The sequence below is a fragment of the Schistocerca serialis genome, chromosome 8 (genome assembly GCF_023864345.2).
Source record: "Schistocerca serialis cubense isolate TAMUIC-IGC-003099 chromosome 8, iqSchSeri2.2, whole genome shotgun sequence".
In the NCBI taxonomy this organism is placed as follows: Eukaryota; Metazoa; Arthropoda; class Insecta; order Orthoptera; family Acrididae; genus Schistocerca; species Schistocerca serialis.
In genome coordinates, this window is record NC_064645.1 from 388202493 (window position 1) to 388225894 (window position 23402).

At 39.4% G+C, this 23402-nt stretch overlaps 1 protein-coding gene across 1 annotated transcript in view; it reads left to right on the forward strand.

Moving 5' to 3' along the window:
- LOC126417029 (dynein axonemal heavy chain 1-like) overlaps nt 1–23402 on the forward strand; it is a gene marked incomplete at its 3' end in the record, with an annotated part of 951942 nt that overhangs the window by 168415 nt on the left and 760125 nt on the right. Inside the window, exon 12 of the mRNA XM_050084920.1 lies at nt 3026–3268. Coding sequence (XP_049940877.1) covers nt 3026–3268 — 243 coding nt within the window. The remainder of the gene's footprint in view (nt 1–3025; nt 3269–23402) is intronic.

A 23402-nucleotide genomic window follows, 5' to 3' on the forward strand; every position in this document is an offset into this window, starting at 1 on the left:
ATTCTGTACAGCAAATGGCATAACACGATTGATAAACGTAGACTATGATTCGAAGTCTGTTGCTAAGGCAGAATACTCAAAATTTCTGGGTGTGTGCATGATGAGAAATTGAAATGGAAGAAACACATTGATGATATGCTGAAACGGTTAGGTTCATCTACTTATGCTATCAGGGTTATTGCAAATTTTGGTGATAAACATATCAGTAAATTAGCCTGCCATGCCTGTTTTCATTCACTGCTTTCATATGGCATCATATTTTGGGGTATTCATTCCACAAAAGCATGTGATCAGAATAATAGCTGGATCACCTTGCAGATATTTATTTAAGGAACTTGGGATATTCACAGTACCTTCGCAATACACATATTCACTTATGAAATTTGTAATTAATAACCCATCCCAATTCAAAAATAAGAGCGAAGTGCATAGCTACAACACTAGAAGAAAGGATGAGCCTCACTATTCTGGATTAAATCTCACTTTGGCACAGAAAGCGGTGAATTACCCCGCCACAAAAATCTTTGGTCATTTGCCAAATAGATAGCCAACCAACATTTAAAAGCAAATTAAAAGAATTTCTGAATGACAGCTCCTTCTACTCAATAGATGAATTCTTAGATATGAAGTAGTAACTGTAAAAATAAATAAATAAATAAAAATAAAAAAATAAAAAAATGAATTATTTTGTGTATAGAAAACGTTAAAGTGACACGTTCCACATCATTACAAAATGTTTTATTCATGATCTATGGAACAAGGATTAATGTATGTGTGTATGTATGTATGTATTTCTCATTTTAATGAAGCAACTCTCTAAATGAAAGTACAGCTTTATATGAGGAGAAAACAGAATACAGTGGAAATACACACATGTGCCCATCTCGTTTCTACATTCATTTTTCATACAAAATTTCTAAAAGTGGATAAGTAAGATTTCTTATTACTTGGTAATAACTACGTCTGTGTAATGTTACAGTGCTTTAAAAGTGCATTAGTAAAATCTCCAAAAGTTAAATAGTTACCATAGTGATAGTTATGCCATTGACAAGTGTTTTTAATAGAAATTAAGCTAAAATATTAAATAAAAAAGTATATAGGGTGTGCATTGAAATTTTGAAAATTAAATATTAGATACGAAAATAATTTTCCAGGTGCCAAACTCATATAAATAGTATATCAGTAGAAATGTGATACACTGTTTATTGTGTGTGGATATTCAGGAATGTTGATATTTAAGAGAAAACTTGTGTTATTTACAGAAATGCACTGAATGCTGTGACAAAACGTTAACAAATATTCTTTGTTAGTGGCAGGAATTTTAAAGAAATTGTATATTCATTAATCCATCATTGTTGTACATCATAGATTTTAGGCAGGATATTGAACAGGTCAAACATAATGCGCACTATTTGTGGAAAAGAGAAATATTACAATTTAGTTGATTACCCAACATGTAAAGAAAAATGACTGTTTCTACATGTCTATAAATTCTTGACAAAATAGAAACAGTGCTTTATCAGGAATGGCTTTAAAGTGATTTTAATTATCGATTTAAAAGCATGTTTCTTTTGATATGTTGTTCTTTTTTCTGGTAGGATGATGTGGTGAATACTTGACGTGTATTTGATTTTCCTGTCATACAGTAATGTGTGTATCCTTGTTATGTATTAGCCTGCTGGTTTTCTTGAGGCTGTCTGTGGTGAGTAAAATGCTTTCAAGGACAAACAAATACGGATTATTTTGACCAGTAAATTCATTAAAGGGAAATTCATAAAAACTCCATTTTTGAGATTACTAATTATCCCCAACCCCCTCTTTGTTTGAATTTTAAATATGTTTGTGCTCTGAGCAGGGCTACCCCAGAATATAATTCCATAGCTAAGCAGTGAATAACACTGGGCACATAATATGCTTGCAGCATTATTTGTTGGTTGGTTGTAGATGTTAATATATTTTCATGGAGTAGCACACCCTTGAGTGTTTTTGACAAATTACTCATATGTGTATCCCATTCAAGTTCTGCTGAACCCATCGACCCAAGAACGTAGTTAGATTTAAAGCAGATGAAGCGGATGAAATAAATGGGAGGAAGTTCACATTTACTGTTCTTTCAGTGTTTGCAATTAATTTGCTTATGTTAACAAATACTAACAAAGAGATAGAGGGGCTCGCCAGTACTTACCTCAGCTCAGTACAGCCTACAGATACACGAAACAGAACTCTGCCAAAACAGATATCTTTGGCTTCCCTGTGACAACCATGCCTCCATCCTTGCTAACCTCCCTGTTTACCTTTCCCTGTTGCTTCATAACCTGGGTTGTGAGTAACTGAATCCACTTTCCCTTCTTCCCCTTTTTTCCCCTCTCTCCTCTCTGATGAAGGAACAAAGTTCCGAAAGCTAGGAATGTAAATTTTCTGATCTGTTTTGTGAATCTGTCGGCTGTACTGAGCTGAGGTAAGTACTGGCCAACCCCTCTATCTCTTTGTTAGTATTTGTTTCACATCTTTATATGAGATTTTCCATTAATCATTTGTTTTTGTTAAAGCAGTATGAGAATCAAGCGTGGTCTTAAACCTTGAGGTACTTCATATTTTCTGACTTTAACATTGAATTCTTACTGCTATGAAACGTCTGCAGGTTTCCAGATGTAAAAATAAAACTGCAGGAGAATATTTTATGTTCTGAAGATGGCATTAGCCAAAACCGTTAATAGTGGATTGTAAAAAAAATTGTGTGGTCGAGGCGGAGCTTAGAAAGTGCTACAATATGATCACAGACTCATTACAGACTGTCTTCAATTGATAAATGTTTGTTAATGCCTTCTTCTTTATTGAAATACCCCTCTTAATTTGTGCTTTAAATTTATCTTCACAGCTATTTCCAGTTGAATCATTAAATTTATCTTTACAGCTATTTCCAGCTGATTCAAAATTCTCTGTTCTCAGACAGATATGAACATAAATTTTCATTTTATCATTATTCTTAGCAAAAAAAGTACAAATAGATGACTTTTGTTCATAGGAGTATGATATATTTGACCATTTCTGGTACTCGTTGTCTCAAGAAGATTTTGAAAGCAAATGGGAAGCTGTTGGATGGCCATTGCGAGTATATGAACAAATAGATGAGACAAATTTGTTCCATGAGGAGGAAATAGAAAGGCTTCACAAAATCCAAATAGAAGACGAATTTGCTTTGTATGCCAGACTTGAGCAGATAACAGTTCAAGTCAGTCAAATGGCCAGAGAGACTGATATAGCTAAGGTAATTTCAAGAGTGTTTAATATTGTGTTAAGCATGTTCTGTAGGTATATTTGAGACACCCTAATTGATTCTAAAGAAATAGAAACTTAGTAATAATAAGTTTTGAATGGTGATGTGTGTTTTCTTCAATTATATTTGTCTCTAATCAAACTAGTAATCTAGTCAGTTGGTTTTCAAAACAGCCCAAAATTTGTGGAAGTTTTTTTCTTCAATGTTCCTGTATGTCTTTTGGGGCTGAATCTGAATTTCATGTTATCTGCTTTGTAAGAGCTCGGCTTCTCACCTCAGACTCCAGCTCTCATCTGAGATACGAGTATGTCTACAGAGTGGCAAGTGAAGTGTTTATCCTTTTCTGTGTTTTCCATGGAGTATACTTATTACATTTTGTACGTGTTTGTCTGTTTAAGAGGGTTAATCTCACGTTTTTGTAAGAGTAAATTCATTCAGTCCGTTGGTGACACATCTGGGGGTTACAAGTCACATATCTAGGATTGTCTGCTTTTATAGTCACTTCTTCAGTAGTTTTGTTAGGATTGACATGATGTGCGCATGCTGTGTGTGGACGTAGGAGAAGCTGGCCACAGTTTGCGAATAGCTCAACATGCTTTTGGCTATGGTCAGTCACCTTCAGACTGCTGTTTCAGGGTGTAGAGGTGGTGGAGAATCTGGCGCATTGTATGGGATACCTCAGGCATCACTTGTTTTGCACACAGACTCTGCTTCCAAGGCCCCTCCTAGTGCACCTGATGTGGTGAATCCACTCTCACAACAGTGTGAGTGGCGGGTGGTAATGTGTTCGCGTCACTCAAGCTGGAGAGACATGACCACTCCTTCAGCAGGGTCTGACAGGCATGGTGATGGTGCGGAGGGGGGAGGGGGGGGGGTGTTTACTGGTTATTGGGAGCTCCAATGTTAGGTGTGTTATGGAGCCCCTTAGGCAGATACTGTTCTGGGCTGGAAAGAAAACCAATGTGCACTCGATATGTGTGCCAGGGGGCCTCATCTGAGATGTGGAGGCAGCCTCACCTGTTGCTATCGAGCATGCAGGGTGCAATTGTCTGCAAGTTGTGGCTCACATCGACACAAACGATGCCTGTTGCATGGGTTCTGAGGTGAACCTCAGTTTGTACAGATGGTTGGTGGAGGTGGTGAAGACTCCTGGCTGCAGGGTGCAAGCAGAGCTTGCAATTTGCAGCATTATTCCCAGAGCTGATTGGGGTCCTTTGGTTTGGAGCCGAGTGGAGGGTCTCAACCAAAGGCTACGTCGACTCGGTGGAAGTATTGACTGCAGATTTCTAGACCTGCATTATTGTATGACCATTTGTAGGACTCACCTTGATAGACCAGTGGTGCACTACACAAAGGAAGCAGCTACTCAAGTGGCAGAGTACTTTTGGAGTGCACATGAGGGTTTTTAGGCAAGGCGGTAATTTGCTTGCTGTGAATCGACTGGCGAGTGTTCATTAGCACACGAATGAACATTCGCTAGTTGATTCACAGCAAGGGAAGTCAAACAGCATTCACAATAAAGACACACTGACTGCAAAAGTTTTATCACCAAACTGTCAAAGTATTCATAATGAAGTTCCTGAATTTACTACCCACCAAGAAAGATCTAACACTCAAATTATTCTTGGAACTGAGAGCTGGCTGAAACCCAAAGTGGAAAGCTCTGAGATATTTAATGAGTCATGGAACATATATTGCAAAGACAGATTAGTGACTATTAGGAGGGGCACTGTTTGTTGCAGTTGGCAAAAATGTTGTATCCATTGGTGTCGAAGTTGAGTGTGACAGTGAAATAATCTAGTCACATATAACAGGCGTAGGTGAAACTAAGTTAATTGTTGGATCTTTTTACAGGCCACCCAATTCTGCTATGACAGTTCTAGAGTCGTTCAACGAAAGTCTACTGTCAGTAGTGTGTAAATACCCATATCATGCAATACTAGTTGGAGATGACTTTAACTTGCCTAGAATGGACTGGGATGTCTATGGATTCGTTTCAGTGGTTACAGACAGACAGTCATGCAAAATACTTTTGAACATGTTTTCTGAAAATTATCTTGAGCAGCTAGCCTGGCAGCCCACACACAGTGGAAATGTCATAGACCTTGTAGCTACAAACAGGCCGGACCTTATCGACAAAGTCAGTATAGAAATGGGAATTAGCGATCATGATGTCATTATCGCAACTAAGATTAAGAAAGTTAATAAATCAGTCAAGAAGGCTAGGGGAGTGTTTCTGCTAGAAAGAGCAGACAAACATTTATTAATATGTCACTTAGACAGTGAATTGGCATCACTTAGTTACAGTAAGATGGATGTAGAGGAATTATGGGAACAGTTTTAAGTAGATAGTAAATCTTGGTCTGGGGAGTTACATGCCTAGTATGTGGATAAAGGATGAGAAAGACCCACCATGGTTTAATAATGAAATTCGGCGGGGGCTGAGGAAGCAGAGGCTGTTGCACTCTTGGTTCAAAATGGGATGCACAAATAACAACAAGCAAAGGTTAGTAGAGATTTATGCAATTGTGAAAAGATCTATGCGCGAAGCATACAACAACTACTACTGTCACAGCTTAACAAAAGATATGACAGAGAACCCAAGAAAGTTCTGGTCGTATGTGAAATTGCTAAGTGGGTCTAAGGCTTCCTTTCATTCCCATGTTGACCAGTCTGTTGTGGCAATTGAAGATAGTGAAACAAAAGCTGAAGTTTTAAATTTCACATTCAAGAAATTGATCACACAGGAGAACCGTACAAACATACCATCATTTAACCATCAGACAGACTCCTGTATGGACGGCATAGAAATAATCAAACCTGGCACAGAGAAACAACTGAAAGATTTGAAAACAAATAAATCACCAGGTCCAGATTGAATCACAGTTAGATTTTACAAAGGGTACTCCATGGCATTGATCACTTACCTAGCTTGCATTTATCACGAATCTCTCACTCAAAACAAAGTCCGAAGCGACTGGAAAAAATCACAGGTGACGCCAGTATATAAGAAAGGTAAAAGAACAGACCTGCAAAATTACAGGCCAATATCCCAAACTTCTGTTTGCTGCAGAACCCTTGAACATATTCTCAGTTCATATATAATAAACTTTCTTGAGGCGAAGAAGCTTATATCCACAAATCAGCTTGGTTTTAGAAAGCATCGCTTGTGCGAAACTCAGTTTACCATTCTCTTGCAAGATATATTGAGAACTATGGATGAAGGGCAACAGACAAATTCTATATTTCTAGATTTCTGGAAAGTATTTGACATGGTGCCCCATTGCAGGCTGTTAAAGGTATGAGAATATGGAACAAGTTTGCAGATATGTGAGTAGCGCAAGGACTTCTAAAAAAATAGAACCAAGTATGTTGTCCTCGATGGCAGGTGTTTATCAGAGACAAGGATATCATCAGGAGTGCCCCAGAGAAGTTTGATAGGGCTGCTGTTGTTCTAGATACACATAAATGCTTTGGCTGACTGGGGGGTTAGCAATCTGTGATTGTTTGCTGCTGATGCCGAGGTGTACAGTAAGGTGTCAAAGTTGAGTGACTGTAGGAAGATACAAGACAACTTAGGCAAAATTTCCAGTTGGTGTGATGAATGGCAGCTAGCCCTAAATGTAAAAAAAATGTAAGTTGATGCCGATGGTTGGAAGAACAAACCAGTAATGTTTGGATACAGTGTTACTAATGTCCTACTTGCCACAGTCAAGTTGTTTAAATATCTTGGCATAACATTGCAAAGTGATATGAGGTGGTACGAGCATGTGACAACTGTGGTACGGAAGACAAACAGTCGACTTCAGGTTATTGGGAGAATTTTAGGTAAGAGTGGTTTACCTGTAAAGGAGAATGCACATAGGACCTTTCTTGAGTATTACTCAAGTGCTTGGGATCTGTACTAGGTCGGATTGAAGGAAGACATCGAAGCAATTCAGAGGCGGATTGTTAGATTTGTTACCGGTAGTTTTGAACAACACATAAGTGTTACAGAGATGCTTCGAGTACTAAAATGGGAATCCCTGGAGGGAAGGCGATGTTCTTTTCAAGAAACACTAGTGTGAAAATTTAGAGAACTGGCATTTGAAGCTGAGTGCCAAACAATTCTAATGCTGCCAACATACATTGCATGTAAAGACCACGACGATAAGGTACAAAAAATTAGGGCTCATACGGAGTCTCACAGACAGTTGTTCATCTCTCATTCTATTTGCTAGTGGTACAGGAGAGGAAATAGCAAATACTGGTACAGGGTACCCTCCACCATGCACAGTACAGTGGCTTGCAGAATATCTTTGTAGATGTGGATGTAGATGCAGATGAACACAAAAAACTTAAAATTTTTCCTCTTTCAGTTTTATCTTGTATTTTGAGAACTACGTTTTTGCTTATGATGACCACTCTACACAGAATTACAGTAGACAAAATTTTCCACAGAATCCACCAGTCAGGTTTGATTTTCTGATGAGCAATATCGGCACTGGACCATGCTGAAAAGCAATGATTTATTGGCCCTTCCGCAATAACGTCAAAAATGCCCACTTCCACCCCTAAAATTTGGAAAATATACATGTTATCAACAAAAACCCCTACACCTTTTGAAAGCACATTAAATCTCCTGTAAGCGACACCAGTTTTCTCATAAGGGAGGCAAGAGAAAAACAAAAATTACGAAAAATGCCTTTTGTACCTTACAGCCAAATGACCCCACCCTCCCACCTATCTATCTCTCATTGGTGCTAAACTTTTGGTGTGTTATGCTTGCAAGAGATTGTTGTGAATGAATTGATGGGAAAGCAAGTTTGTTGAAAACATTAACAGATTATATTTGCATCATATTAGGTACATGACACTGGAGAGGAAGAAGAATATGATGTCCGTATGTAGTAATGTAGAGATCATGTAAAATAAGTGAATGTCGAGCCTAGGATTGGTCATTTCTTTGAGTAGGTTCTCCATCTGGAAATGAAAGAAGGCATTTAGTGACAGAATATGAGATACAAAAGCATGTAACTTGTATATTGAACTGGTGCTAATGTCATGTGTGCAGTTCTTTCACTTGTCTCTGTTTGGCTGTTAGTGGTCCTGTCATTGTATCTTTGGGACTAGAAGGTTCAGGTGAAGGATCCAGAACAAGGAAGCTCCAGGCAAAGTGTCAGGCTGTGGAATGTCTAGTCTGAACAGTGGGTTGTTGCTGTCCTTCAACTGAAAAATTTGTAGTTGGATGATTAATGTTATGATAGGGAAAAAGTGATTCATAAATATGCGTAATGCTGCAAGTATCACAAAAATTAATACCTTCTGTCACCTCAGCTGCTTCGATAGTGATACTGCAAGAGGCCCATCCAGATAATCTTCTATATCAATATTGTCGTCAATGTTGGAGCGTGATCTTTCACATTGTTAATACTGTTTCATGCGAAACAGTCCTGCTCATGTACGCCCACACTGGTCTTCGCAATCTGTCTTGCATTTACAAGATATAAGCAGAAGATGCCTCTCTGGAGCTGGGGGTTTCAGTGTTGTAGTGGGGAGCTAACCCTCTTTTTGTCACATTCCAGCCCCAATGGTCTGGATCCAAGTATTACAGTGTATGTGTAAGGCAGGGATATGGTCTTTCACCCCTACTTGCTTTTGAAGAAGCAATGACAGAAATAAAAGAATAGTTCAAGAGTGGAATTAAAATTCAAGATGGAAGGATATCAATGATAAGATTCACTGATGATATTGCTATCTTCAGTGAATGGGAAGAGGAATTGCAGGGCTTGCTGATTGGAATAAACAGTCTAATGAGCATAGAATATGGATTGAGACTATATCAAAGAAATATGAAAGCAATGAGAAGTAGCAGAAATGAGGACAGTGAGAAATTTAACATCAGGATTAATGATTGTGAAGAAGATGAAGTTAAGGAACTCTGTTACCTAGGCAGGAAAATAGCCCATGACGCATGGAGCAAGGGGGACATCAAAAGCAGAGTAGCACTGGCGAAACTGGCACTTCTGGCCAAGAGAATTCTGCTAGTATCAATTTTAGGCCTTAATTTGAGGAAGAAATTTCTAAGAATGTACGTTTGGAGCATGAAATTGTATGGTAGTGAAACATTGACTGTGGGCAAACCAGAACAGAAAGGAATCAAATCATTTGAACTGTTACAGCAAATAATCGAGGTTGGCATAGGAGAGGAATTTGAGGTAGGTTGCATCAAAGCAGACAGATGATTCAAAAAAGGTGTGTGTGTGTGTGGGGGGGGGGGGGGGGGGGTTTGTTGCCACATTCATATGCTCAAGTGGGCACATTTTCTAACCAATTTGCGACTCATACATCAATTATGTATAAAGTAAGTACAATAAAAGTGTGACAGTTATGTTCGATGGGTACTCCATGGACAGAAGGATACCAAGTCTATGGAGAGATTGAGTAGGTTGAACAAAAAGCACTCTGTGGAGATACAATTTAGCAGCACCATAACAGCAACAGTTTCACAAATAAATTTCTATCAAATGCAAAAAAAGCAAGGATAGACAAATCACCATGCTCATGGCAAAATGCAATGAATGTGGAATCACCTCCAAGCAGGCAGCTGATGATGGAGACACACAGATTAAGCAGATAGCAGAACACCTGGCTTTGGCTCACAAGAGTGTTACAATTGTGGGGAAGATGCTGATCTTCTGGTCATAATGATGGGTCTCAAAATCGTCCCAGTGTATAGTTCCTAAAGCCAGGGAGAGGTACAGCTCCACAGCTCCTCTACTATCTGGGAAATGGAGAAGAATGTTGCCAACCACTTTCTCTTCATCCACACAATGAGTGGTTCTTACCCTATGTCTGCATTATTCAACAAAGGCAAGGTTAAATTTCTCAAGATGCCCTCCAAAAATCAGGGTATTGAATCATACATTTCCCATTCAGTGATCCTTCAGCACATCAAAAGGAAATAACAGCAGCTGGTAAGAAATTTCTAATTGACCTTTATGAATGGTAACCACCCAATCACTACATTCAGCAAGTTGAGGTATAAGCAGTATGTTACATCAGCGTACAAGGCATTAACAAACATAGCCCCAAAATCTTCCATTGAAGCTGCAGCTCAATAACACACCTTCAGAGTTATCCACAAGAAACAGCAGTGGATTGTAATGTGTGTGGATCTGGAACAGTTGGGGTGGGAGCTGACAAAAAATGGGTTGACTTCCCACTACCACACTGAAATCCCCAGCTCCAGAGAGATATGTTCAGCTTATTTCTTGCAGATGCCAGACAGAATCCCATGGTTGGTGTGGGTGACAAGCAGTACTGTTCCACATGAAGCAGTGCCATCACTGTGAAGTGTTGTGCTCCAATGCCGATGACAATTTTGATATACATGTGGCATTTAATAAGTAATGCAACACATTTTTTTCTGAGAGCTGAAGGATTTTATTCAGGTTTTCACTACACCATACTATTTTCCACTCTTTTGGATGCAAAAACCCTAACTTTCAACATACTCTCAGTTCAGTACAATGCCCTTACGCCACGTTACTGGGAGCGCCTGTACGCCTGTACCACTGTAATGGCCGATGCTGGAGCCATTGTCTTATTGCTTCAATAACCTCTCCATCATTCACATACTGCATTTGATTGTTTTCATTGGCCCAAACAGATGGAAGTTGGAAGGTGTGAGATCTATACTGTATGTTGGATGAGGAAGAACAATCCAATGGAGTTTTGTGAGCTCCTCTCAGGTGTGCAGACCTGGATGAGACCTTGCATTGTCGTGGGGAAGGAGAAGTCATTTGCATTTCTGTAACAATGAACATGCAGAAGTTGGTTCTTCAGTTTCCTGATGGTTCCACAATACAATTCAGAGTTGATCATAGCACTATGAAGGAGGTCATCAAACAGAATAATGTGCCAAAAGACTATTTCCTTGACTACCAGCTGAGGATGTGGCTTTGATCTTTTTCTTCAGAGGAAAAGTGGTGTGGTGCTACACCATGGATTGCCATCTTGTTTCCAATTCAAAGTGAATGCATGTTTCATTGACTTGATGATGTTCAACAAAAAATTGTCATGATTAGCCTCATAATGTGCAAGTAATTCTGCACAGATGTTCCATTCATTACTCTTTATGGTGTCCTGTTAGGCAGTGAGGACCCAGCACTCACAAATCTCTGAGTATGCCAACTGGTGGATGAGTGTGTCAGCAGTACCAACAGATGTCTAGTTGTGCAGCCAGGTGTTTGAATGTGATCTGTTGATTATCTCAAATGAGAGTGTCTACACTTTCCAACATTGCAGGAGTTACAGCTGTTTGCGGCCGGCCAGTACGTGGGAGATTGGACGGGTTTGCATAACCTTCTTGCGATGATGACAGACGCCTCGCCCAATGACTTACTTATTTTTGTTCACTGCCATGTCTCTGTAGATGTTCTGTAAGTGCCCATGAATATCTGAAATGCTCTGGTTTTCACCAAAAGAGACTCAATGACAGCTCGCTGCCTGGAACGCTCCTCTGTTACAGATGCCATTTTGAAGGTTAACATATGGCACCATCACCTATCAGAACTTTGTGAAACTGTAGGGGGTGAAGTAGGAATATTCCATGATGACCCACAACAAATTCTACTTTTTTCCCAACCGAAATTGGCCAAGAAAAGAAACATGTTGCATTACTTACTGAACACCGCTCATACAAACAAAGACCATTTGGATGAGCCACTTGCAGTACCACTGTCTGAAGCAGCTGAGGTAACAGAAGGTATTAATTTATGTAATATTTTGTGCTTTATGCATCTTCAGAATCAGTTTTTATCGATCGTACCATTAATCCTTCAAATACAAATTTTTCAGTTGATGGACAGCAACAACTCACTGTTCAGCCTCGACTTTCCACAGCCCCTGGCGCTTTTCCTGGAATTTCCATTGCTCAGGACCATTCACCTGGACCTTTTAGTGCCAAAAATACATTGGCTGGTCCATCAACAGCCAAACAGAGATGAGTAAAAAAAATTGAGCACATGCCATCAGTACTTTATACATCGACAGTTCACTCTACAAATTATCTGCCTTCTGTATCTATATTCTGTCACCAAACACCTTTTTTTTCCATATGGAGAGCCTACTCAAAGAAGTGACCAATCCTGGGCTGACATTCACTCATTTCATAGAATATGTACATCACTACACACAGATATCATATTTGTCTTTTTTTCCAGTGTCGTGTACCTAATACGTCATAAATGTAATTTGTTAATGTTTTTATCAGACATGCTTTCCCATCAGTTCATTCAAAACAACTTTTTTTAAGCATAGTACCCCCATGAACCATGGACCTTGCTGTTGGTGGGGAGGCTTGCGTGCGTCAGCGATTCAGATGGCCGTACCGTAGGTGCAACCACAACGGAGGGGTATCTGTTGAGAGGCCAGACAAACGTGTGGTTCCTGAAGAGGGGCAGCAGCCTTTTCAGTAGTTGCAGGGGCAACAGTCTGGATGATTGACTGATCTGGCCTTGCAACACTAACCAAAACGGCCTTGCTGTGCTGGTACTGCGAACGCCTGAAAGCAAAGGGAAACTACAGCCGTAAATTTTTCCCAAGGACATGCAGCCGTACTGTATGGTTAAATGATGATGGGGTCCTCTTGGGTAAAATATTCCGGAGGTAAAATAGTCCCCCATTCAGATCTCTGGGTGGGGACTACTCAAGAGGACGTTGCTATCAGGAGAAAGAAAACTGGCGTTCTATGGATCGGAGCGTGGAATCTCAGATCCCTTAATCGGACAGGGAGGTTAGAAAATTTAAAAAGGGAAATGGATAGGTTGAAGTTAGATATAGTGGGAATTAGTGAAGTTCGGTGGCAGGAGGAACAAGACTTTTGGTCAGGTGAATACAGTGTTATAAATACAAAATCAAAACGGGGGAATGCAGGAGTAGGTTTAATAATGAATAGGAAAATAGGAGTGCGGGCAAGCTACTACCAGCAAGGTAGTGAACGCATTATTGTGGCCAAGATAGATACGAAGCCCACACCTACTACAGTAGTACAAGTTTATATGCCAACTAGCTCTGCAGATGATGAAGAAATTGATGAAATGTATGATGAGATAAAAGAAATTATTTGGGTAGTGAAGGGAGACGAAAATTTAATAGTCATGGGTGACTGGAATTCGAGAGTAGGAAAAGGGAGAGACGGAAACATAATGGGTGAATATGGATTGGGGGAGAGAAATGAAAGAGGAAGCCGTCTGGTAGAATTTTGCACAGAGCATAACTTAATCATAGCTAACACTTGGTTCAAGAATCATGAAAGAAGGTTGTATACATGGAAGAATCCTGGAGAAACTAGAAGGTATCAGATAGATTATATAATGGTAAGACAGAGATTTAGGAACCAGGTTTTCAATTGTAACATGTTTCCAGGGGCAGATGTGGACTCTGACCACAATCTCTTGGTTCTGAACTGTAGATTAAAACTGAAGAAACTGCAAAAAGGTGGGAATTTAAGGAGATGGGAGCTGGATAAACTGACTAAACCAGAGGTTGTAGAGAGTTTCATGGAGAGCGTAAGGGAACAATTGACAGGAATGGGGGAAACAAATACAGTAGAAGAAGAATGGGTAGCTCTGAGGGATGAAGTAGTGAAGCAGCAGAGGATCAAGTAGGTAAAAAGACGAGGGCTATTAGAAAACCTTGGGTAACAGAAGAAATATTGAATGTAATTGATGAAAGGAGAAAATATAAAAATGCAGTAAATGAAGCAGGCAAAAGGGAATACAAACGTCTCAAAAATGATATCGACAGGAAGTTCAAAATGGCTAAGCAGGGGTGGCTAGAGGACAAATGTAAGGATGTAGAGGCTTATCTCACTAGGGGTAAGATAGATACTGCATACAGGAAAATTAAAGAGACCCTTGGAGAAAAGAGAACCACTTGTATGAACATCAAGAGCTCAGATGGAAACCCAGTTCTAAGCAAAGAAGGGAAAGAAGAAAGGTGGAAGGAGTATATAGAGGGTCTACACAAGGGCGAAGTACTTGAGGACAATATTATGGAAATGGAAGAGGATGTAGATGAAGATGAAATGGGAGATATGATACTACGTGAAGAGTTTGACAGAGCACTGAAAGACCTGAGTCGAAACAAAGCCCCCGGAGTAGACAACATTCAATTGGAACTACTGACGGCCTTGGGAGAGCCAGTCCTGACAAAACTCTACCATCTGGTGAGCAAGATGTATGAGACAGGCGAAATACCCTCAGACTTCAAGAAGAATATAATTATTCCAATCCCAAAGAAAACAGGTGTTGACTGATGTGAAAATTACCGAACTATCAGTTTAATAAGTCACAGTTGCAAAATACTAATGTAAATTCTTTACAGACGAATGGAAAAACTGGTAGAAGCCGACCTCGGCAAAAATCAGTTTGGATTCTGCAGAAATTTTGGAACACGTGAGGCAATACTGACCCTACGGCTTATCTTAGAAAATAGATTAAGGAAAGGCAAACCTACATTTCTAGCATTTGTGGACTTAGAGAAAGCTTTTGACAATGTTGACTGGAATACTCTCTTTCAAATTCTGAAGGTGGCAGGGGTAAAATACAGGGAGCGAAAGGCTATTTACAATTTGTACAGAAACCAGATGGCAGTTATACGAGTCGAGGGGCATGAAAGGGAAGCATCGGTTGGGAAGGGAGTGAGACAGGGCTGTAGCCTCTCCCCTATGTTATTCAATCTGTATATTGAGCAAGCAGTAATGGAAACAAAAGAAAAATTCGGAGTAGGTATTAAAATCCATGGAGAAGAAATAAAAACTTTGAGGTTTGCCGATGACATTGTAATTCTGTTAGAGACAGCAAAGGACTTGGAAGAGCAGTTGAACGGAATGGACAGTGTCTTGAAAGGAGGATATAAAATGAATATCCACAACAGCAAAACGAGGATAATGGAATGTAGTCGAATTAAGTCGGGTGATGCTGAGGGAATTAGATTAGGAAATGAGACACTTAATGTAGTAAAGGAGTTTTGCTATTTGGGGAGCAAAATAACTGACGATGGTGAAAGTAGAGAGGATATAAAATGCAGACTGGCATTGGCAAGGAAAGCGTTTCTGAAGAAGAGAAATTTGTTAACATCGAGTACAGATTTAAGTGTCAGGAAGTTGTTTCTGAAAGTATTTGTATGGAGTGTAGCCATGTATGGAAGTGAAACATGGGTGATAAATAGTTTGGACAAGAAGAGAATAGAAGCTTTTGAAATGTGGCGCTACAGAAGAATGCTGAAGATTAGATGGGCAGATCACGTAACTAATGAGGAGGTATTGAATAGAATTGGGGAGAAGAGAAGTTTGTGGCACAACTTGGCAAGAAGAAGGGATCGGTTGGTAGGACATGTTCTGAGGCATTGAGGGATCACCAATTTAGTATTGGATGGCAGCGTGGAGGGTAAAAATCGTAGAGGGAGACCAAGAGAGGAATACATTAAGCAGATTCAGAAGGATGTAGGTTGCGGTAGGTACTGGGAGATGAAGAAGCTTGCACAGGATAGAGTAGCATAGAGAGATGCATCAAACCAGTCTCAGGACTGAAGACCACAACAACAACAACAAAATCCCCATGGTACACAGAGCTTGAACATCATGGTTATAATTGCAATTGACGAACTTAAGTGGGAAAACAAATTAAATACCTGTCTCCATATAACAACACACCGGTACAAGTCCCACTATCAAGTTGCTGCTCTGTACATTTTTTAAAATATCGGTCATGAGTGTGGCCTTTACAATGCATTTTTACAGAGAAGAATATTTATATAAAAATACCTAAAACATGAATTTGTCACCACAAACTGCCCTTATGTGTAAGACATTAAGAAAGGCACTTACACACCAAACAAGGATAAAACTAGTGGTACTTGTTACATACAGTAGCTACGGATTTAAAACTTAATAAATGATGAACAACTTGAGCTCACGATACTGTTCAAAATTGGACAGGATAGTAAACTCATTACTTGGATTTCAGCTGTAACCAGGGTGCAGGAACAGTATAATAAGCACAATAATTCTCATCGGTTTCTGGAGAACCCAGAAAAAGAGTGCCAGTGCACCATAACGGAGCCCTCAAGACCACCTGGAAGTAACATTGTGGCCACAGACTACCAGAGTGTAGAAGAATTGACAATACTTTCGTAATAGTCTTCCACAATGTCATCAGGTCATTGCAGGATCCACAAGACTCCATGCCACAGAATTCCAGATTACCATGCTGCCCCTTGACTTGTTCTACAGGGGCTGACAGAGCCTTTCATGATACACGTGCCTCTAGCAGTTGCATTTGTCCCACACTATTACTGATGTGCCAGCCACATTGAACTCACCACAGCTGACTGCTCTGGCCCAAGCCATCGCACTTAGTGTCACTTATGGCACCTCATGGGCAGCCACCACATGACCCAGGTGCTGCAATCCAAGTCTCTCCAGTGGCAGCTTGCATGCACCCAAATAGTCTCCTGCTCACTGCACAAGAAACGCTTGTGATGATAAGTTTAGAGAGAACAATCAAACTGACAGAGGTGGTAGAAGGCGCAGTGAAACCATAGCAAAAAACAAATTGCTACACGCTATCCAAGGGTCATTGTCAGTGTGTTCTATGCATTCCTTTCACCTACAGTATTTCTTGAGGCAACACATTTGACGTGTGGTTCACTATCTTCATGATTATCCCTGTTGGATTAGAGGCAGGCCACTATTCAGCTATTGAGAATTGTTCTATGTCATTCCTCTGTAGCATTTCTTTCCACTCTCTTGAAATAAACTGTCGATGATTGTCAGTCAGAAACTGTTTATGCTTGCATTCATTTGTGAAGCAATGGTTGTCCAGTTTTGCAGACATCTCCTTTTTTTTTGCTCCTCTCAGTATGTACTAGTTGTCATACTTTGAACTCACCTCTAATACCACCATTGGCTGCATTAAATTTCCACAAGATTTCTGTAAAGGACCAAATAAATCTATGGCCACAATATCGTTAATGCCTTTTGATATTGTTTGGTGCATAGACGCTTGGTGTCTTAACAGCTGCTGCCTTTGCCTTCAGGCATATGTCACATGTGTGGAGGATCTTACGAATGTTTCTGTGGATTTCCAAAAAATAGACACACTCAGCATTTGTCTGCGCCAAAATGGTCATTTCTGGAATTCATGGACTGCAACAGGTATTCAATTTTGTGTTCCAGAATACAATACCCAAGCCTGTGTTAACTCATTCAGGTGCTGATAGATTGTTTGATGAATCAGATAGTATTTCCGCTGCACAACTGTACTTTAATGTTCTTCAGTTGCAGATGCTCAATCTCCCATGATATTCTTAAGTAACTTTGTCAGGTATGATTTATATGGCACTTCCAGTATCAAATTAATGTAGTGTTCTGGCTTCCAGGACATTAGATAACTCTAAATTGCTAATGTGCAAAATCAGGACCCATCTAGGAAGGTAGCTGTGGCGCAATTTTCTTTACAGAAGAAAATAATGTCTTATCATGATTACAACCGTAGTGACCCTGAATGTGAATCCCTGCAGGATTGCAGGTGCCTCTCTTTCATTTACGGTGTACTGCCACCCCCACTTGGTCAGACACCTGCACCTGCTCATAGACATGATAGGTCTTATGTTACCATAGTCAGCCTCATTTATTGGTACGGATATACACACAGTCCAAAATGCAAACTATCTCAGGCCATGGAGATCTAATTATTCAAGTATGGACATAAAAGTAATTGTAGATTACACAGATGTCTTAATCTCATCAGATCGCCATAGGCATTCCCCAGTTCATCTCCATAGAGTCTTCTTTTTCAGTAGGTGCAATCATTAATAAGCTTCCTATACCATCCATATAAGCTAAGGAATCCTCGTAAGCTGCTTCTTACAGTAAGGCACTGCAAAACTTAAAAATTGCTTTTAATTTTGCATCCTCTGGTTTTATTCCTTGTACATTGGTAACATGCCTCAGAAACTTTATTGTATCTTTTCCAAATTCTGACTTCTTTAAATTTGCAGTTACACCCTCTGTCTCAAAAGCCATGAGTTGTTGTTGTTGTGGTCTTCAGTCCTGAGACTGGTTTGATGCAGCTCTCCATGCTACTCTATCCTGTGCAAGCTTCTTCATCTCCCAGTACCTACTGCAACCTACATCCTTCTGGATCTGCTTAGTGTATTCATCTCTTGGTCTCCCTCTACGATTTTTACCCTCCATGCTGCCCTCCAATGCTAAATTTGTGATCCCTTGATGCCTCAAAACATGTCCTACCAACCGATCCCTTCTTCTAGTCAAGTTGTGCCACAAACTTCTCTTCTCCCCAATCCTATTCAATACCTCCTCATTAGTTACGTGATCTACCCACCTTATCTTCAGCATTCTTCTGTAGCACCACATTTCGAAAGCTTCTATTCTCTTATTGTCCCAACTAGTTATCGTCCATGTTTCACTTCCATACATGGCTACACTCCATACAAATACTTTCAGAAATGACATCCTGACACTTAAATCTATACTCGATGTTAACAAATTTCTCTTCTTCAGAAACAATTTCCTTGCCATTGCCAATCTAAAGCCATGAGTATGTCTTCAATCATCTTCACTTGTTTTTCCCATGTTGGACTTCCGATTAAACTGCCATCTGCATACATGGTCACCTTAGTAATTAACTGTTCGCCAAGTACTTTGTTGATTGATCTTATGAAAGCTGAGGTGGAAATATTGAAACCAAACAGTAGAATACAGTATTTGTAGCTGCTTCCAATGTACAAAAATGTTGTGTGCTATCTGAAATCCTTGTGAAATGGTACTTGCTAGTATCCAGACCTCAAGTCACAAAACACTTTCATCCCATGGAACTTATGGAGTAAGTCTTCTAAGTTTTTATGTCTGTCTCACTGTGGAATTAATATCTTAGTCACTGTGTGTGCATTTAGAAAGAGTCTGATGTCCTAATTTTGCTAACAACAAGAAAGAGTAATGACCCAGAAACAGCCAAATATTATAAAAACTACTGTCCTACATTAAGAAAGGTTATTAAAAAGTCCAGAAGCATGTGCATCATGTCTGAGATTAATACCTTTGATAACAAAATCAAAATAATTTGGAATATTATTACAAGGGAGACAGGACAACCAAGAGTACAGGATGACGGCATCACCATCAAAGCGAATGGAAACTTGATAAACAACAAGCAGGAAGTCGAAAACATTTTGAATAATCATTTTTTTAATGTTGTAGAGAAAATAGGATCTAAATGTTCATTAGAAGAAGCAAGGCAGTTAATGGAACAGGCCTTACCCACACCATTTGATACAATTGAAATTCCACCCACCTCTCCTGCTGAAATCAGGAAGATAATAAACTCTCTCAAGAATAGAAGCTCACATGGGATTGATGGCATTTCCAGCAGGATAATAAAAGCTTGTTCCCAAGAAATAAGTGGGATTCTTAGCCACATATGTAATAGCTCTCTGAAGCAGGGTATTTTCCCAGATAGACTGAAGTATGCCATTGTTATACCACTGCATAAAAAAGGGGATACGTCTGATGTCAACAACTACCGTGCAATCTCTCTTCTGACTGCCTTATCCAAAATTCTTCAAAAAGTAATGTATTGTAGAGTAGCTTCACACCTTTGTAAAAATAAAGTTTTAACAAAATGTCAGTTTGGTTTCAGAAAGGTTTTTCAACGGAAAATGCTATATATACTTTCACTAATGAAATATTAAATGCTCTGAGTAACCGGAAGTCACCCGTTCGGATTTTTTGTGATCTATCAAAGGCTTTTGATTGTGTAAATCATGGAATACTTCTAGATAAGCTCAAGTACTGTGGTATGAATGGGACAGTGCTCAAATGGTTTAAATCATACCTAACAGGAAGAGTGCAGAAAGTTGAAATAAACGGTTCACATAATATGCAAAAAACTGGTGATTTCTCAAACTGGGGAACAATCAAGAATGGGGTGCCGCAAGGTTCAGTCTTGGGTCCTCTGCTGTTCTTAATATATATATTAATAACTTGCCATTCTATATTCACGAAGATGCAAAGCTGGTACTTTTTGCCGATGATACAAGTATAGCTATCACACCCGACAGACAAGAATTAACTGGTGAAATTGTAAACGATGTTTTTCAGAAAATCATTACGTGGTTCTCTGCAAATGGGCTCTCATTAAAGAATGACCCCATTAATAAATATAGACTTCGATCAGAAATCGGTAGCTAAGGTAGAATATTCCAAATTTCTAGGTGTATGCATTGATGAGGGGTTGAACTGGAAAAAACACACTGAGGATCTGCTGAAACATTTGAGTTCAGCTACTTATGCCGTTAGGGTCATTGCAAATTTTGGCAATATACATCTGAGTAAATTTGCTTACCACACCTATTTTCATTCTCTGCTTTCGTATGGCATTATATTCTGGGGTAACTCATCATTGAGTAAAAGAGTGTTCATTGCACAAAAGCGTGTGATCAGAATAATTGCTGGAGCTCATCCAAGATCATCCTGCAGACACTTATTTAAAGAGCTAGAAATCTTCACTGTAGCCTCACAATATATATATTCACTTATGAAATTTGTTATTAACAATCTGAATGAATTCAAAAGTAATAGCAGTGTACATGGCTACAACACTAGGAGAAAGGATGATCTTCACTACTCAAGGTTAAATCTAATTTTGGCTCAGAAGGTGGTAAATTATGCTGCCACAAAAGTCTTTGGTCACTTACCTAGTAGCATCAAAAGTCTGACAGATAGCCATATAGCATTTAAAAGGAAATTAAAAGAATTTCTTAATGGTAACTCCTTCTACTCTATTGAGTGTCATGTAATATTTTGTCGAATGTAATATTTTGTATAGATACCTTTTATTAACCTGACACATTCCACATCATTACGAAGTGTCATATTCATGATCTATGGAACAAGTACTAATCTGATCTAATCTAATCTAGTTGACCGTTTGATAATTCCTATCTGTAGTGTCTTTTGAATTTCCTCATACACTGCTCCACATTTGACTGTTAGATTGGATATGGCCTTACCAAAAAGGCCCATACTATCCTGGCCGTATGGAAAGCTACTGTCCCCACACCCTCCATCCAACAGTTTTCTGACCCGTCGGTCCTGTCACCTCTTTCCAATTCACGCCCGCACCCTACCGTGTGACACACTGGTCTTTTCCCCTTCTCTGCTCCTCTCCTTTTTCACTCCCCCCACAGCCTCCTGACATTGTGTCTGGCAGCCTTATCCTGCCTCCTATCTAGTCCTCGCATGCTCCACCAGAGTCTCTCTCTCCATCTGCACACTGCTATCTCTGCCCCTCCTCCATCCCTGTTGTACCCATTCAACAGGCCAGCTCATTGGTCAACCAACAGAGAACATGCTGAATAGCATGTAATGCATGTAATAGCACAAAATAGAAATATGTTATTGATTACTGATTCACAGAAGATTATAGGATCATAATGGAAAGAGTGCCAGACTCTTGACTGATAATAATTTGTAATAAGTGAAGTCCAGTTAGCTAAAAGATAAATAAGCCAAAGAGCACCATCACAATGCATGCAGTGAAATTTTATAACAAATTATTTGAGTGTCTGAATTAAACATTCAAGGTGGTCAATCAGAAAGAGATAAGCATTGAGAATGGTTTGCAGGGAATTGATTAAAATGAGAGATCACTTCTGTGGCAGACTTTGAGGCTCACAAAACCCATCTTCTTAAGTGTTGATCATCATCTGAGACCTTATGAACTATGAATGATTGAAATGATAGAGAAGAATTCCTGTGCTCCATATGGAAGTGGAATAGTTATGGAGGAGATTATTCTGGTATCTTATGTACTGTTCACCATACAACATACAGTGGTGTGTAAAGTATAGATTTAAATGAAGAAGCCTTTGAGAGAGAATTCAAAATTGCTGTTATGGACCTCCATGTTACTGCTACTGCATAAGAGCTGTGCACTCACAGACTTGCCTAGTTAGCAGAACAACACTGAAGAAACATCCGACTCAGTAAGTAGATACAGGCAAAAAAAGCACTGTGCAGTATCTACTGTTTTACTCCAAAGTTTTGGGAGCCTGTGTTCAAATAAGTGTGTAGAAACATATAGCTTCCTCTAACTTCTGTGTTACATAATTTATTTCAGTTTAAAATTAAAGAAACATGTATACACTGAGACATACTGACTGTCATTTTTCCCATGCACTATATGCAAATGGAATAGTTAGGGAGGGTACGATTGTGGTATCCTGTGTACCGTTCACCATACATCACGCAATGGTCTGTAAATTATAGCTTTAAATGAAGAAGACCTCTGGGAGAGAATTCAAAGCTCCTGCTGTGGACTGCATGTAGGGATGTTGTTGATGGGGTGACAGTGCTCAGTATTTCCAATTTGGACCTCCCAAGTTGCTACATGCCTAAATTGCTGCTACTGCGTAAATACTTGACATCACAGCTACTGCAGATGAGACTTGATACTTGGCAATTGCACAAGTAGGCATGAATTAAGTTAGCTTACAATGTTCTAAATAAATATCTCAAAATCTTAGTAAATTAATGTACCTATGCAAATTGTCCCTAAGAAGTACAAGTAACGTGGGAAGTTTAATCAAGTGTTAATTAATGTAAAATGCAATATACACCATATAGCAGAGATGCTGATTTACAGATAGGCGCGCATGTGCCAACGCAACTCACACACACAGCTGCAGTCTCAGACAATTGAAGCCACACAGAGAATGCGGTCTTGTGTGTGAATTGCATTTTCTCTGCTGTATGGTGAGTAGCAACTTTCCTTTTCATAATATTGTTACATTCCATCCTGGATTTTCCATCGTTTAAAATGCATTGTATTTTTTCTGGTAATATTTTCAAAGTTATGTATTTTTAAATATTGTGTACTGATGTGTGGATTTACAGTGGATTCTAGTGATGCAAATAAATACATTATTCACAAAATTCTGACTCAGGAACCACAGTCAATGTTGCAATACATTTGTTGCTGATGCGCGTTTATTCACATTCCCAGCAGCTAGTGTACATAATCACATTATTGTGCATAACTGTTATACCCAACTCATA